This window comes from Salvelinus namaycush, chromosome 21 (genome assembly GCF_016432855.1).
Source record: "Salvelinus namaycush isolate Seneca chromosome 21, SaNama_1.0, whole genome shotgun sequence".
NCBI lineage: Eukaryota > Metazoa > Chordata > Actinopteri > Salmoniformes > Salmonidae > Salvelinus > Salvelinus namaycush.
Window position 1 is genome coordinate 21769279 of NC_052327.1, and position 17549 is coordinate 21786827.

The window sequence follows — 17549 nt, forward strand, 5'->3', positions numbered from 1 at the left end:
CGGCCTTCTGTGTGAGCTCTTATTAAAGTAAGGGGTGACACTATTAGCCTCATCATAGGTTCCTCTTCCCTAGTCTCTTCTCACATCTGCTGTGGAGCATGCCTGCAGAGCGCCTAGAGTCTGGCAAAAACAAACTACCTCTTCCCCTTGGTCTTAACACGTCTACTTTCATGGATCAAACAGGATCTACCATATGAACATGCAACACTTAAATCAGGGTTTCTGTACTCATCAATTCTAGTCATTGCGTCTTATCGTCTGGATTGTAATTTTTGGATTATTCCATCTCTTATATAAAAGGTTAATGGGTCTATCCTACTAGTTCACATCAAGTCGAGCTCTTTTTAAAGAATGGATTAAGGGCTATAAAGATTAATGGAACAGATTAAAGCTTTAGTTGACAACTGTTTCATAGGTCACATTTTACCTTGGTCAATAAGATAATTTGAAATACTCTTAATCTCGGGTCAGTGTCTTGTCATACAGGAACTGTAGCAGTAATGCTTGAACACGTTATCAAAACAAGCCTCACGTATGAAGATGTGCGCAATCTTCAAAGGAAGTTGCTTGACAAATATCGCATCACTGCCGTTTTCTAGATTGAATCAAATAACCTTTCACTCATTTAAAAAAAATATGTACTTTTGATTGTCACATTTTACTGTTGAGGTATCCTAACATTACAGTTGATCAGACTGAATGAGAACTGGTTTCGTCAGTGTAGTGGAATGGAAAAGGTCTTGTTCCCAGCCTTACAGCGCAGCTCTTGACAGTCCAGTCTCAAGAGGAAGGGTCCATCCTCATGGGAGTCAACCAGACCCTGATGGGCGAGAGAACACACAAGGGGTGCATTCAGTTATATTGAGCGTTTACTACGTGGCGTAACAGCTTGTACTGAACGACACATTTCCCCAAAACGTTCAACATTCTTAGACTACGTTTGGTGGGTGTGGCTTGAAGCAATGAGTGATGTATTTAACAGATTCTTACATACGACGGCTGGGATTAAAAATAAAATATAGGACAAGACACCACATAAAAAGAGAGACTTAACATGCTGACCAGACGTCGCAAAATAAATTTTGAAATCCATGTTATTCAATTATTGCACCCACACTGCTTGAGAGTCTGCAATGCCAAGGACTAAAATAGAGCTCCTTTCAATTTCTGACAGATCGCGCTGAAAGTCCTGCCTCACCCATCTCCTCATTGGTTATACCCAAGTGGGTGATTGAAAGACGAATTGTTTTGCCGGTCGTCGTGGTAATATTATGAAAGTTTAGATGCGATCATATAAATTCAAAGATGAAAAAGCCTGGAAGGAGGAGAGATGACTAGAAACGATTCGGTTGGCCGTTTTATGTGTGGATTAATTGTCGGAGTAGAGGACCTTGTTATTTTACCTGAAATGCACAACTCAATGTTTACATCCCAGGACAAATTAGCTAGCAACAGCAAGCTAGCTAAATAGGACAAATTAGCTAGCAAGTGCAAGCTAACTAGCTAAATTGCCATACACGTTTAATGCTTTTCGACCTGTCCCCAAATTAATGTCATTGGTTCAGAGTTTGTTTTGATATTTTAACCTGCATGTCGTGGTCGCGTTTGGTGTAGGGGATAAAATAAATGTATGCACAATAGCGCACGCGCGCAGCCGATTTGGGTTCCGTGTAAGATGACAACATAGCATGGCAGCAGCACATGGTAGCAACACAAAAGATGGTACAAACATTATTGGGCAAAGACAATGGCACAAAAACAATACATCAAGCGAAGCAGCAACAACTTTCAGTAAGTGTCCATGATTGAGTCTTTGAATGAAGGGATGGAGATAAAAAACTGCCCATTGAGTGTTTTATGCAGCTCGTTCCAGTCGCTAGCTGCAGCGAGCTGAAAAGAGGAGCGACCCAGGGATTTGTGTGCTTTGGGGACCTTTAACAGAATGTGACTGGCAGAATGGGTGTTGTATGTGGAGGATGAGAGCTGCAGTAAGTATCTCAGATAGGGGGGAGCGAGGCTTATGAGGGTTTTATAAATAAGCATCAACAAGTGGGTCTTGCGACGGATATACAGAGACGGAACATTTACAGAGTAGTATATAGTGCAGTGATGTGTCCTATAAAGGAGCATTGGTGGCAAATCTGATGGCCGAATGGTAAAGAACATCTAGCCGCTCGAGAGCACCCTTACCTGCCAATCTATAAATTACGTCTCCGTAATCTAGCATGGGTAGGATGGTCATCTGAATCAGGGTTAGCTTGGCAGCTCGGATGAAAGAGGAGCGATTACAATAGAAGAAACCAAGTCTAGATTTAACCTTAGCCTGCAGCTTTGATATGTGCTGTGAGAAGGACAGTGTACCATCTAGCCATTCTCCCAAGTACTTGTATGAGGTGACTACCTCAAGCTTTAAACCCTCAGCGGTAGTAATCACACCTTTATTTTGGAGGTGTTCAGAACAAGGATATGGGCAGAGAAAGCTTGTTGGACATTAAGAAAAATTTGTAGGGGATTTAACACAATCTGGGGTGGGGCCAGCTGAGTATAAGACTATCATCTGCATATACAGTGGCTTGCGAAAGTATTCATCCCCCTTGGCATTTTTCCTATTGTGTTGCCTTACAACCTGGAATTAAAATAGATGTTTTGGGGGTTTGTTTCATTTGATTTACACATGCCTACCACTTTCTCTCTTCCGTAAAGCCCAGCTCTGTGGAGTGTACGGCTTAAAGTGGTCCTATGGACAGATACTCCAATCTCCGCTGTGGAGCTTTGCAGCTCCTTCAGGGTTATCTTTGGTCTCTTTGTGTCCTCTCTGATTAATGCCATCCTTGCCTGGTCCGTGAGTTTGGGTGGGCGTCCCTCTCTTGTCAGGTTTGTTGTGGTGCCATATTATTTCCATTTTTTAATAATGGACTTAATGGTGCTCCGTGGGATGTTCAAAGTTTCTGATATTTTTTAGAACCCAACCCTGATCTGGACTTCTCCACAACTTTGTCCCTGACCTGTTTGGAGAGCTCCTTGGTCTTCATGGTGCCCCTTGCTTAATGGTGTTGCAGACTCTGGGGCCTTTCAGAACAGGTGTATATATACACTGAGATCATGTGACAGATCATGTAACACTTAGATTGCACACAGGTGGACTTTATTTAACTAATTATATGACTTCTGAAGGTAACTGGTTGCACCATATCTTATTTAGGGGCTTCATAGCAAAGTGGGTGAATACATATGCACGCATCACTTTCCCATTTTTTCCCCCTCCAGAATTTTTTAAAACATCATTTTTTTCACTTCACCAATTTGGACTATTTTGTGTATGTCCATTATATGAAATCCAAATAAAAATATATTTAAATTACAGGTTGTAATGCAACAAAATAGGAAAAACACCAAGGGGGATGAATACTTTTGCAAGGCACTGTGCATGGATGGGAGAGCTTCCTACTGCCTGAGCGATGTTGTTGTTGTAAATTGAGAAGAGCATGGGGCCTAGGATCGAGCCTTGGGGTACTCCCTCGGTGACAGGCAGTGGCTGAGACAGCAGATCTTCTGACTTTATACGCTGCATTCTTTGAGAGAGGTAGTTAGCAAACCAGGCCAAAGGCCCCTCAGACACCAATACTCCTTAGTTGGCTCACAAGAATGGAATGGTCTACCGTATCAAAAGCGTGGGCCAAGTCAATAAAAATAGCAGCACAACATTGCTTAGAATCAAGGGCAATGGTGACATATTTTAGGACCTCTAAGGTTGCAGTGACACATCCATAACCTGAGCAGAAACCAGATTGCATACCAGAGAGAATACAAAAGACATCAAGAAAGCCAGTCAGTTGATTATTGACAAGTTTTTCCTAACACTTTTGATAAACAGGGCAAAATAGAAATTGGCCTATAACAGTTAGGGGTAGATCAAGCTGATCCTTTAAATGAAAGACACACTGTGGCTGCCTTCCAAGCAATAGGAACCTCCCCAGAGAGGAGAGGCAGGTTAAAAAGGTCAGAGATAGGCTTGGCGATGATAGGGGCAGCAACCTTGAAGAAGAAAGGGTCTAAACCATCTGAACCAGATGTTTTTTGGGGGTCAAGTTTAAGGAGCTCCTTTAGCACCTCGGACTCAGTGACCGCCTGCAAGGAGAAACTTTGTAGCAGGGGAAAAAGAGGGAGGAGCATCGGCCTAGTCGCATTAGAAGGGGTGGGAGATGAGGAAATGTTGGACGGGCAAGGAGCCATGGCCGTTTTCCAGAACTTCTTGGGGTTAGACCCATAGAGAGAGAACTGCTCCTTAAAGTAACTAACTTTGGCCTTCCGGATAGCCCGAGTGCACTTATTTCTCATTTGCCTGAACGAGAGCCAGTCAGCCTGAGTATGCGTGTGCCGAGCCTTTCGCCAAATGGAATTCTTGAGGTGGAGTAAATCTACCAGATCACGGTCGAATGAGGGACCGAACCTGTTTTTAATTCTCATTTTCTTTATGGGGGCATGTTTGTTAACAATACCACTGAAATATCAAAAAAGAAAGTCCAAGTGTCTTCCATAGAGGGGATCAAGCTGATTCTATACCAATTTAGAGGCCAGGTAATGAAGGAAGGCTTGCTCATTCAAGTTTTTTAGCAAATCAGGACAGGTCATTTCACTGAGCAGCCATTACGAACACAGGCTGGAAAACAGTGATCACTAAGGTCATTACAGAAAACACCAGACTGATTCCTATCAGGATTATTTGTGAGGATAACATCAAGGAGAGTAGACTTTTCTGGGTGTTTGGAGGCATACCTTGTGGGATTGGTAATAGTCTGAGAAAGATTTACGGAGTCCCATTGCTTTAGGACTTGGTCAGGTGGTTTAAGCCTGTCCCAGTTTAGGTCACCTAGCATGACAAATTCAGACTTAGTGTAAGGGGCCAGGAGAGAGCTACGGGCATTTAGGGTACAGGCCGGTGCTGATGGTGGACGATAACACCCAGCAACAGTCAACAAAGAGCTATTTGAAAGTGAAATGCTTAAAACCAGCAAATCAAAATTGTTTGGGGACAGACTTGGTGGAGACAACCGAGCACTTAAGGTGATCCTTGGTAAAGATTGCCACTCCACCACCTTTGGAAGATCAAATCAAATGTATATAGCCCTTCTTACATCAGCGGATATCTCAAAGTGCTGTACAGAAACCCAGCCTAAAACCCCAAACAGCAAGCAATGCAGGTGTAGAAGCACGGTGGCTAGGAAAAACTCCCTAGAAAGGCCAAAACCTAGGAAGAAACCTAGAGCGGAACCAGGCTATGAGGGGTGGCCAGTCCTCTTCTGGCTGTTTCCCGGGTGGAGATAACAGAACATGGCCAAGATGTTCAAATGTTCATAAATGCTCAGCATGGTCAAATAATAATAATCTGTCACAAATAATGAAGATCTGTCTCGCCGAAAAAGGTTGTAACCAGAAAGGTTAACATCAGTGTTCAAAACACTCTTTCTTAACCATGTCTCAGTAATGACCAACACATCTGGATTGGAGCTGTATTTAAAGGGCAGCGGTGTATTTTGAACCCACAACCCAACTCCTCTACGTTTTTCAAATTGTCAATCAGAACAGCACAGTTTAATTTAATGTTGCATTACGTTTTTTCGTACTGAATGCAGGCCAGGCTTTAGGCTCTGAGTGAGACACTGGGGCTGTTTCATTCCCCTGATAGGATTAGATAGCCGATGAGATCAACATGGCAGAAACTAAACGAAGTTAGCCTATGGTTTGCATCTATCAAGTCCTCTCAAAACCACAGGTGGAGGAAACAGCCATAGATGTTATTAATTGATGAGATTACCAAATTAAACAGATACTCGGACAGAATAAACATATAGGAAGAGGTCATACCTGCAACTCCTGCAGACACTCTTTGCGAATGTGTTCAGTGCAGTCACCAGCACACCAGGCCAGACTTATATGGAAGGAAGGATTCTAGAAGAAAAGTGAAAGTTCAGTATTCACTCTTCATCTTATGCAATACTGTTTATTTGTTTATCAATTCCTTGCTCAACAGTGCCACTAGTGTCTGAAACATGCTCCTGCAGTGACCAAATCCTATGTCAATGCACCTAACAGATATTTGAGAGATATAGAACAGTAATGGGTTGGAAATTGATAGTGTATTTTTAATACGCTAAATTGTTTTGTGTTCAGACCTTGTAAAAAGTGTCAAGGTTGAACTCCTCCATAGTGCTGTCCACTGCTTTCACAAGCTCTAGTAGCTGAGCCTGTCCTGTGGAGACTTCCATAGCCAGGAACGTCCTGTCGGGGAGAGCAGAAGACTAGACCATAAGACTAGCTGCAAAATAAACCATAAGTCTAACCACTTTAGAATGCACTTCTTCACTCATGCTGTCAATGATCGTGATAAGAGATCCTACTGTACCTGGTTCTCTCATCATTAGAGTAGACCTTCAGCTTCTCAGCTGAACAAATGAACCTATAAACAAGATCACAATCATTTTACCTCATCCAGGCTATTTAGCATAGTATTAGTTTTCTGCCTGCGTACTTCTGGTGACATGCATCCTCTAACCAAAATATAACAACGGAGAATAGTAACTCCACTTCCACATAAACAAAGGGACTAAACATAATAGTTGGGTGTACTAAGAAGAATAGCAGACCTCCTGCTATGTGTCAAGCCTGTTCTGAGGGACTGTATGAAAGGCTGGATCCAGTGATGCCTCAGAACCACTGTCTTAGATAAACTGAGGTGAAACTCATCTGTATGAGTGAGAGAGAAGCTATGGGATGCTGCTACTTCAGTCATCTCATCAAGCAGCTCCAAGAACCCTTCCTCTGGGATGTCTAAGGAGGGAAATAAGAAGAAGCGGCAGGATGTTAAAACCGACAGCAAGCAATCCTTCAAGACAAAAACATTGTGTATGTGAGTGTATGCAGCTCTGAAGATAAGGCATTTACATGGAAAGTACACGTAAGTGGCCCAGTTTCCTCTCTCGTGTTTGAAGGAGCGAATCCGTCCACCATGTTGCATGCTGTCGTCAGTCAGTGGGTCCTCATCTTCCTCTGTGAACATGTCCAGCACACTGCCAGGAACAGGCAGTCTTGACTTGGAGTCGTCTTCCTCCCTATGCACAGATACACTTACAGAGATGTGATTGTGATTAAAGATATCAATCAAGGAACAAATCAACTTATAACAATGAGACATACTCGTTTGGGAGATGTCATAGGCTATCTAGCTGACGATAGAGAACAGTTGAAACAATATGTGGGAAAGGAAGTTACCTTGCATTGAGGGTGTGCTCTTCTGATTTGCGCTTCTTCCTCAATGAGTTGTCATCTTTGTGCCAACGTTGCTTCCTTTTTGTTACATCCCCTCCTAATCGTAAATGTTCTGTCTCCTCTTCAGAGCTGCTACTATAACTGACTAACATTCTTCTAACTAAAGCTCATACATCAATCTTTATATCAAGTTTCTTGATTCGTGTCTAAAATACATTTTAAAAAGAAATGTGCACAGTGAAGTTACAGAAACGTTGACTAACGAATGGCTTGCGATATTCTTCCGATAAAAACAAAGTTGTTGTGGGTAATTTATGTCCCCCTGAAACAAGAACGTTCAAATAGGTTCCATATTCAGTGACATATCGTACAGAAGTAATTTTGACAGTAGCCTATATTTAATCATAATTTACTTAATGTTAGTATCATTTAACTAGCTACTTATGTGGAGTATTTCAAATTCAATGTGATTGTTTGTCAGAAGTGATTATTTGAAACATCCTCCCTTTATAGCAGCATGATCTTCTAGATAGCATAGCAAGGCAGCCACACACCCTTACTTAAAATCAAATAACATTATTTGTGAAAATTCACAAGTGTATTACTGTAATGCATAGTTATACTCAATGACGAAAGATAAACGCTATTCGTTGCAGGTTCCGGGTATATGTTGTGAGCATGCCAATTAAAACTTGGATCATTCATGTTCCCGTGCCTGGGCAGGATCTCTGAGGCTAGCCAGTTAGCTAGCTAACGTTTTATTCCAAATATTCTCGCCTTTTTAAACGGTAGGAGAATGGCCTTGGCCTAGCTATCACACATTGACAGGGTGTTAACTAAGTTACCCCTCTGGGCTAAATAGAATATTAGAAATGTAGTGCGGTCATTTCGAACGACACAAAAGCTCTGAATTCGTTGGCCCTGGTGTGGATCTTGTGGAAAACCCGCCGCGCCAGAGCTTCGACAGAACGAGGCTGCGGAGATGAAGGAATATATTGTACGGCCTACGAATAATTTGTCATTTCTGGCAAAATTGTCAGACGCTACAAAGAACTTTCAGTGAAACGTTAAAGGTATGTTACCAGTAATACTGTCCTCAATATGTCACAAGTGTCCTGCTTCTGTAGATCAGTTAGCTAACGACGTCAATAGCCAAATATTTTCCTAGCCCAGCATTAGCAAATGCTGACTAGCTACCTCGCCATACAGATTTATGCTGCTGCAATCTGAGACAGACTGTCGCCCGCCACTGTAAAAATGATGGGCCGTATACTTTTCTCCCTTTTGTGGCAAATGGCGTAGTTAGCTAGGTTTGCGTTACTGCGCGAACACCCCCAATGGATGCGTATTGATTGTGTTCACGCTGTGGATGATTTGGATTTGCATACAACCAATACTGTAATCATGGGGGGATGGGGGTGAAGGATTTCTTCAAATGGGATGGCAGAGAAACGGATGGGTCAAATAGTCGTCACCGAAAGCCTGCCAACACAGACAGATCGTTGATCACCCCAAACCAATATGATTGACACATTCTGAAAAGGGTAGTGGCGTTCTGCTGACCAAATAGAATGTTGAAAAAATAGACTGGTACTCGGACGCACCAGTTTAGATATTGTCTGCCTCCTTATAATACGTCTGAAACGAGGGCATTTGTTTGGATATCTTTTAGTGTGTTTGTAGTGATGGATCATTAGGCAGGTAAACGGGACTGATGTAGCCTATCCCTCTAGACTCTAGAGCTTTAATCTGATGGATGGATAGGGTAATTTCCGTGTAAAACCCATGAGCACCAACATGTGAAGTTTATAGGAGCATATCAAATTTGGTGTTAAACGAAAGCTAAGAGTATGTTTTGGGGAAATGGAGGCATAGATACGTTTTTCAACCATTTTCCATCCTAAAAATATAGTTAGGAATAAGCAAAAGCTTTGGTCACACAGATAGAAAAGGGGTCTTAAAAAACATCTACTAGGAAAAAGTCTTAAAAAGGATTAGAAATACAACACATTAATGTTCAAGTAAAGGCCCATGCCAATTAATATTAACATTTAGTTTGACACAAATTATTTACCTTAAATATTGCCTAGTGTCTATTCATTCTGTTACCAAAAACCTACATACAGTTGCATTCGAAAAGTATTCAGACCCCTTGACTTTTTCCACATTTTGTTCCGTTACAGCCTTATTCTAAAATTGATTAAATTGTTTTTTCCTAATCAATCTACACACAATACCCCATAATGACATAACAAAAACAGTTTTTTAGACATTTTTGCAAATGTATTACAAATTGAAAAGGGTAATCACATTTACATAAGTATTCAGACCCTTTACTCAGTACTTTGTTGAAACACCTTTGGCAGCGATTACAGCCTCAAGTCTTCTTGGGTACAAGCTTGGCACAACTGTATTTGTGGACTTTCTCCCATTCTTCTCTGCAGATCCTCTCAAATTCTGTCAGGTTGGATGGGGAGCGTCGCTGCACATCTATTTTCAGGTGTCTCCAGAGGCTTCAAGTGCGGGCTCTGGCTGGGCCACTCAAAGACATTCAGATATTTGTTCCGAAGGCACTCCTACATTGTCTTGGCTGTGTGCTTAGGGTCTTTGTCTTGTTGGCAGGTGAACCTTCACACCATTCTGAGGTCCTGAGTGCTCTAGAGCAGGTTTTCGTCAAAGATCTCTCTGTGCTTTGCTCTGTTCACCTTTCCCATATGGATGGTGCCAGGTTTCCTCCAGACGTGACGCTTGGCTTTCAGGCCAAAGAGTTCAATCTTGGTTTAATCAGACCAGAGAATCTTGTTTCTCATGGTCTAAGTCCTTTAGGTGCCTTTTGGCAAACTCCAAGCGGGCTGTCATGTGCCTTTTACTGAGGAGTGGCTTCCGTCTGGCCACTCCATACAGGCCTGATTGGTGGAGTGCTGCAGAGATGGTTGTCCTTCTGGAAGGTTCTCCCATCTCCACAGAGGAACTCTGGAGCTCTGCCAGAGGGACCATCGGGTTCTTGGTCACCTCCCTGACCAAGGCTCTACTCCCCCGATTGCTCAGTTTGCCCGGTGGCGACCAGCTCTTGGAAGAGTCTTGGTGGTTCCATATTTGTTCCATTTTAGAATGATGGAGGCCAGTGTGTTCTTTCAATGCTACACTTTTTTTGGTACCTTTCCCCAGGTCTGTTCCTCGACAGAATCCTGTCTCGGAGCTGTACAGACAATTCCTTCAACCGCATGGCTTGGTTTTTGCTCTGACATGCACTGTTAACCCTGGGACCTTTATATAGACAGGTCTGTGCCTTTCCAAATCATGTCCAATCAATTGAATTTACCTCAGATGGACTCCAATCAAGTTGTACAAACATCTCAAGGATGATCAATGGAAACAGGATGCATCAGAGCTCCATTTTTATTATCTTAGCAAAATGTCTGAATAATTATTTAAACAAGCTATTTCAGTTTTTTTGCAAAACATTTTTGTGGGGTATTGTGTGCACTGTTCCTCAAGTAAATGTGTTTTAGTCACATTTTCAGTGGCAATTGTTAAAAGTAGACTTCTACATATTTAACTAGGCAAGTCAGTTAAGAACAAATTCTTATTTACAATGACGGCCAAACCCTCCCCTAGCTCGGACGATGCTGGGCCAATTGTGCACCGCCCTATGGGACTCATGATCACGGCCGGTTGTGATACAGCCCAGGGACGAACCCGGGCCTGTAGTGACGTCTCTAGCACTACGATGCAGTTTCTTAGACCACTGCGTCACTCGGGAGTCTGTTTGTTCAACTTTGCAATATTTTTTTTTTGTTGCTTGGCATACATTTTAAAGTGAAAAAGTGAGTGCCAGCCTCACTCTGTTACGTGGAATTGCCCATATAGTCGTAGCAGTGTTGTCTTCTGACCTGCTTCCTCTGAAGTCTATACTTTTGGGCTCTGATAATTATTCTGTTGTCTCAGGGGAAGTCTCTGTGAAACTGAGATTTTGCACATCTTCTAGGAAGCCATACATCACACTGTAGTAATGAATAGTTGAATAATAATTGTTTCCTTTTTCTGCAGTTATCAGAAGAGGACTGAAGACGCGTGGAGACGGTGTATTTTATTTTTTCTAAATTTAAATGTCTTTGCAGCAGGTGTTATTCCTCTGCACATTATTTTCAGACACAATCTATTGCATCCTAGAAACAAGCCCTGTGTCATATTTTCTACGTGCTTATATTCGTCACTGACATGGCAGACTAAGTTACTGAGATTTTCCACCCCATCCACCGATCAATGTACCTTTGATTTTTCTTCATAAAAAGACCCAGTACAATATAAAACTGAATCCCTACACGAGAGCCAGGATGTCCGAGGCGTGGCAGCAGCACGCTGTTGCTCCTCCTCCGGTGGTGCACACCATACCACCAGGGGCGGAGAACGCGTTGGGCTGTGCCGTCTACGGTATCGTCCTGCAGCCTGACCCTGCTCTGCAGCAGTCGCAGCAGCAGCACCAGCATGGCCAGCAGCACAGCCAGCAGCATGGGCAGCAGCAGCAGCAGCACCCTGCCCAGGTACAGCAGCCTTCTCTGCAGGTAGGGGGCGAGGGCGGCCACAAGTGTGGGGCATGCGGCCACGACATCTCCCACCTGGCCAACCCACATGAGCACCAGTGTATGGTGAGCCAGGACCGCTCCTTCCAATGCACCCAGTGCATGAAGATCTTCCACCAGGCCACTGATCTGCTGGAGCACCAGTGTGTGCAGGTAGAACAGAAGCCCTTTGTGTGTGGTGTGTGTAAGATGGGCTTCTCCCTCCTCACTTCGCTGGCACAGCACCACACCTCACACAACAGCACCAACCCCATGAAGTGCTCCATTTGTGAGAAGACCTACCGACCGGGCTCCTCTGGAAACACCACGCCCAGCTCCTCTGCCACCAACCCTCAGCAGCCGTCTGCTGATGGAGCCTCCTCCAGTGGGAGTGCGACAGTGGGGTCCTCTTCCTCAATTACATTTCCATCGGCCCGTGACAGGCCCTACAAGTGCTCTGTCTGCCAGAAGGGCTTCAGGCACCTGTCAGAGCTGGCCCGCCACGAGCGTGTGCACACCGGAGAGAAGCCCTTCAAGTGTGACACGTGTGACAAGAGCTTCAGCCAGTCCTCTCACCTGGCCCATCACCAGCGCACCCACAGCTCTGAGCGCCCATACAAGTGTGCTGTGTGTGACAAGAGCTTCAAGCACCGCTCCCACCTGGTGCGCCACATGTACGCCCATTCCGGAGAGCACCTGTTCAAGTGCAACCTGTGTGAACTGCACTTCAAGGAGTCTTCTGAACTGCTGCATCATCCATGCCACCCACAAGGGGCACGCCCCTTCCGCTGTGCCACCTGTGGAAAGGGCTTCAAGCGTCCATCAGACCTGCGGCAGCATGAGCGCACTCACTCTGAGGAGCGTCCCTTCCACTGTGAGGAGTGCCAGATGAGTTTCAAACAGCAGTATGCCCTGGTGCGCCACAGGCGCACACACAAAAACCCTTCTGACCGCCCTTTCAAATGCAACCTTTGCGACAAAGGCTTCCTGCAGCCATCCCATCTGCTGTACCACCAGCACGTCCATGGCATGGAGAACCTGTTCAAGTGCGCGTCCTGCCAGAAGGAATTCAGTCAGTCAGGAGAGCTGCTGCGCCACAAGTGCGGTGAGTCGTCCGCTTCATCTAGGGACACAGACAAGCCCTACAAATGTGACGTGTGCGGCAAGGGATACAAAAAGAGTTCGACACTGCAGCGACATCAGAACTCGCACTGTCAAGAGAAGCCCCTGAAGTGCTCCCTTTGTGACCGCCGCTTCCTGTCATCCTCAGAGTTTGTGCAGCACCGCTGCGACCCGTCCCGAGAGAAGCCCCTCAAGTGCCCCGACTGCGAGAAGCGCTTCAAGTACTCGTCTGACCTGAATCGGCACAGGCGCGTCCACACCGGGGAGAAGCCCTACAAGTGTGCTAGCTGTGACAAAGGCTTCAAGCAACGGGAGCACCTGGCCAAGCATCAGAGTGTGCATTCCAGAGATGCCCAGTTCAAGTGTGTTTGGTGTGGAGAGCGCTTTGGAGACCTGGGAGCTTTGCAGGAGCACACAGTCCAGCACACAGCTGAAGGAGGGGGTTACCCTGTGCCACCTTGCATATAGTTATGCCCCTCCATTCTGTACAAGTTCATAGCAAACGTCCCTGTCTACCATTAATTTGCAGCACCCAGCTTAACACACTTGAACTGGGCATCTCTGGAGTGCACACTCTGGTGCTTTCCAGAGATGCCCAGTTCAAATGCTTTGGAGACCTGGGAGCCTTGCAGGAGCACACAGTCCAGCACACATCTGAAGGAGGGGGTTACCCGATGGTAGGTTACTCTGTGCCAACTTGCATATAGTCACGCCCCTCCCTTATTTTCCAGTTCATAGCAAATGTCCCTGGCTAGCTCTAATTTGCCCCCAGCATATAGAATCCCTAACCTCACTTCCCATCTGAAACTGTTATCAGTCCCCCCTACCCCCAAAATCCCATACAAATTATCATTGTCTTATAAAAATGGAAGTCACAGCTTGTCATTGTACTGCCAAGTGTCACTGCTTTAGGGCTACCATCTGAAGGACAGAGGCGAAGAAACCATCAAGGATATGTCTTTCACTTCAAACCCTAGGGTGGATGTTCTAGTCCAGGGCCCAGTTTCCGAAAAGCATCTTAAGGCTAAGTTAATCGTTAGAACCTTTTGTAGGAGCATCGTTCAATCTCTGAGCTGTTTCCCAAAACCATCGTTATTGACGTTGCACTTGAAAACGCTCGTAATCTAACTCCTCAGACCACTCGTAGAACAGCGAAGTGCGTCGTTAAATGCATTTTTCGTCTTCCCGCGTCACTTTATATACAGAAGATCTCCACTAAACTTAGAATCACATGGTTTATCCATCTCTGTGAACAAAGTTGACTACAAATGCAAAGTTGCCAATATCTTTGCAATTGATACAAACAAGCAACGTATAAAAAGATGCTTCAAATGAAAACTGAGATTACTGCATTCAAATATACATACAGTAGGCTATAGTCCTATTTCAACCATATTGAAATACATTTAATGTTCAGTAAATTCAGTTCTATGTTGCTAGCTGCACACTACTGTCTCATTTGTCTCAGTATACTGTATTTCATGATGTGTAGCCTAACGTGTGCAGCGATATGCCAAATCAGTGTTTTTTTGGGGGGGGGGGCATTTTTATTGGATAAGCATTAGAATAAGCCGCCTCAATATTTGCAGCGGTAGGTAATAATATCTCTCTAGGAGCTCATCCGTAGTCAGTATTGTGAAATACTTCTGTTTCGATCCTATCAGTATCGACACATGCTCCAACGATGCACTTAGCAACAGTTCTCTCTGTGTGGTGTTTTGCGTAACACATGTTATGTCTTCGGCCATTGTAGGAAAGATGAATCGTTAAAACACTCAGAAGCCTAAGTTCCACTGCTTTCTGGGAAACTGGGCCCAGGTCAATTACCTTCTCCTCTATCCTTCTTGAATCAACTGCCCAAGAAGGAAAAAAGGAAATAAATGTACATCACCACATTAGCCTACATTTCTGTCTATGAAAAGCTTTGTATTTGTACATAAGTTACCTTGTAGACTTGTATAGGAAAGGGAATGTGGACCAGTTCCCCTCAACCTGCTCGACAGGTCTGTAAGTGTTAAGGGTTGCACCATGACCCAGAACTCTTCTCTTGCCAAAAGTGGTTGTCACTCTAGAACCCATCTACAGAGTTGCTGCATGCAGCAATGTTCCATACTCTTACCCAGGATAGACTTGAATTATTGCTAAGTTTCAGCAGTTGCTACAGTCTGCTGATGGCCTCTTGCTTTTTTTAAATTTAGGAATCAATTATGCTGTATCAACGCTGATATAAAATGTTTTTGTTGGGTGGGTAGTGGGTCGAGATTATTGTGTTTTGGTTACTTTTCCACAACCTCATATCACTGTAGTAGCAGTGTATGTATATACACTAAAATCAGACACCTGTTTACCCTTTGTGCTTTAGTATTTTTAAGCGTCTTATGTATAAGTATCAACTCCACAACTATTAGTGTGTTTGTTTTTTTAGTTTTTTTTTTAACATGAGGGTTTATTGTGCTATTGTGAAATATTACATATGCTTGTGAGTGTATTTGGAAGTATATGTTTGTATCAAAACACCATTGTACTGCACCAGAATCCCAAAGGTGTGGAGATTAACCAGCTGAAGTTTCATCTCACTGCTATATAGAAATTGTATAGAAATCTATATTTCACACTAATATACAGTTGATATTCCTACCGAGATCAGTGTAGACTCTATGCTGAAAACGTGTAAAACCTGATCAAGCTTCCTCTTACTGCGTGTGTATATAGTACAGTATGTATGTTTACCAGCTCCACTGTCTGTTTCTAAAACTGCATTGGCTGTTTTGTATGTTACTATTTTTTTATCATATGGGGACTGAAATGTATTTTTTCTTCTTTAAAGTCATAGTTATGATATGTCGCAAGTTTCCAAGGAGAACATTCTGTCTGTAAGCCCTACAAGGATTCTGACCCCCTCGTGCTCCTTTTGAGTTTTTATGATGAATGATTGTTGAATCATGTCTGTGAAAATGGAATCCTGGCTGTGAAGTGGATTGTATAATACATACATTTGGAGTAGAATTTGGGCAGGTCTGTAGTTTTAGTTAACCCAATTTATGTCAGAGAAACTTATCTGCAGTATATTTGTGCAGGTCATGCTAACTTCTGGTTTTTATAGCCTTTAAAAAAAAAAAAAGCTAGCATCCTTACCAAAATGGGTTGCTACAGCTTAATTGCAAAAATTATGGATTTCCCCTCTAGTCTAAGTAGTAGACTTAAGTCGAATTCAGTATGGCTCAAATTGATCTCAATTTGGGTTTTTGGTGTGTGCAGGTGTTTTTTAAAACATGTTTTGCAAGTGAAGCATTTCAAGTGGTCATGTTTTGTCCCATTTGGTGGTGGATTTGTGGTTTGAGTGCAGTATTGACAGTGTTTTATGATGGGAGAAGGTAATGATCATTTTGAGGAAGGTTCTTTTTATAAATAGATTCAGTTAAGACTGTTTGGCCTTAATCTGGGGTCAGGGTTAATTAGAAACCCATTCTACTCCAGATCTGACTGCCTCCATGTTGTTGTTCTGTTACTTGTACTCTGTTTTGTTTTCTCCATTGGCATCTGATGTAGGCTAACATTTGGTGTCATTTGTCTTTGTCTGTCTTTTGTTAAATGTGTTCATGTCTTTCATCTGGCATTAAGACAACATAAAAGAGCAGTTAGGAATTTATTATTTTTGTAAAAGTACTGTATACGGTTTTTTTTTCTTCAGTTTATTAATACCACATTTATATAAACATTGTTTAAAATCTATATAAATATCTATATTCTTGGAAGGAGTTAACAGGGCCTTTGGGATGTAGGGGGGGTGTTTGTTTGATTGATGGAAGGGTCATTAGGAATATGATTGACATGAATTTTGATCTGGTGTAGTGCACAACAGTTAGCCCCTGCCTGGTGACCCTGTTTTCTCTGTTCTGTGCATGCTTGCTGTGTTAGTTCCTGTAATCTGTCCCAGCTATTAGTGCTTCAGATAGTACTTATTCCTCTTATAGCTTTTTTCAAATTGTAGTATGTGAATGACGTAGTAAAAAAAAAAGAATTACGTGATAACGTACAGTATGTGTACATTCATGCTAAGATATCTGTATGTAGCATTCAATACACACAGCACTAACAAATAAACTTTTTTCATTTATAAAGGGGGTGTGTTATGCGTGTTTAATTGCAGAGGGAACTGACCGGTATTTTTTTTGAAGTATGTAGATTAGGTACATTCACTAAAATCACAAAATGTTCTAATTTGTAATAGGGTCTATAATGCTTGTTTAAATGCAGGTTATGACCTGTCCTTTATGCCACACGGTAGAAAGACTGCACTTACCATTGATAATGTAGTACAGAAATATAACACATGTTCTGGTTAATAGTGACTTGATGCATGATTGTTCAACCATTTTACAAACATGTTCCATATACTGCAAGTTAAACAAAAAAACAGCTGTATGTATATGCGGTTTTATCTCAGTTTACAAAAGAGTGATGGATTTATGACTGGTTTTGGGCTGCTTTGGATTATTGAATAAAGTATTAGGAATCATGTGAGGGTTCACCGGGCATAAACTGGTCCCGCTCTTCAATCATCAATCAAATTTATTTATAAAGCCCTTCTTACATCAC

The 17549-nt window shown here is 43.0% G+C and overlaps 2 protein-coding genes across 3 annotated transcripts; one reads left to right on the forward strand and one right to left on the reverse strand.

Annotated features, from left to right (window-relative positions):
- Nucleotides 1-639: 639 nt before the first annotated feature.
- On the reverse strand, nucleotides 640-8609 carry usb1 (U6 snRNA biogenesis 1). Of its 2 annotated transcripts, none has more exons than XM_039017368.1 (7): nucleotides 7270-8609; nucleotides 6943-7109; nucleotides 6645-6828; nucleotides 6404-6457; nucleotides 6174-6279; nucleotides 5866-5949; nucleotides 640-820 (listed from the first exon to the last, which is right to left on the reverse strand). In XM_039017368.1, exons 1-7 carry the CDS (start codon nucleotides 7416-7418, stop codon nucleotides 716-718), a joined length of 849 nt encoding a protein of 282 aa, XP_038873296.1. In that variant the 5' UTR covers nucleotides 7419-8609; the 3' UTR covers nucleotides 640-715. The 2 variants fall into 2 exon arrangements, with proteins under 2 accessions (XP_038873296.1, XP_038873295.1); XM_039017367.1 differs by having other exon boundaries at nucleotides 6943-7124.
- Nucleotides 7968-17071, forward strand: znf319b (zinc finger protein 319b). Its single transcript, XM_039017365.1, has 2 exons — nucleotides 7968-8339; nucleotides 11317-17071. Exon 2 carries the CDS (start codon nucleotides 11604-11606, stop codon nucleotides 13416-13418), a length of 1815 nt encoding a protein of 604 aa, XP_038873293.1. The 5' UTR covers nucleotides 7968-8339; nucleotides 11317-11603; the 3' UTR covers nucleotides 13419-17071.
- Nucleotides 17072-17549: the final 478 nt, after the last annotated feature.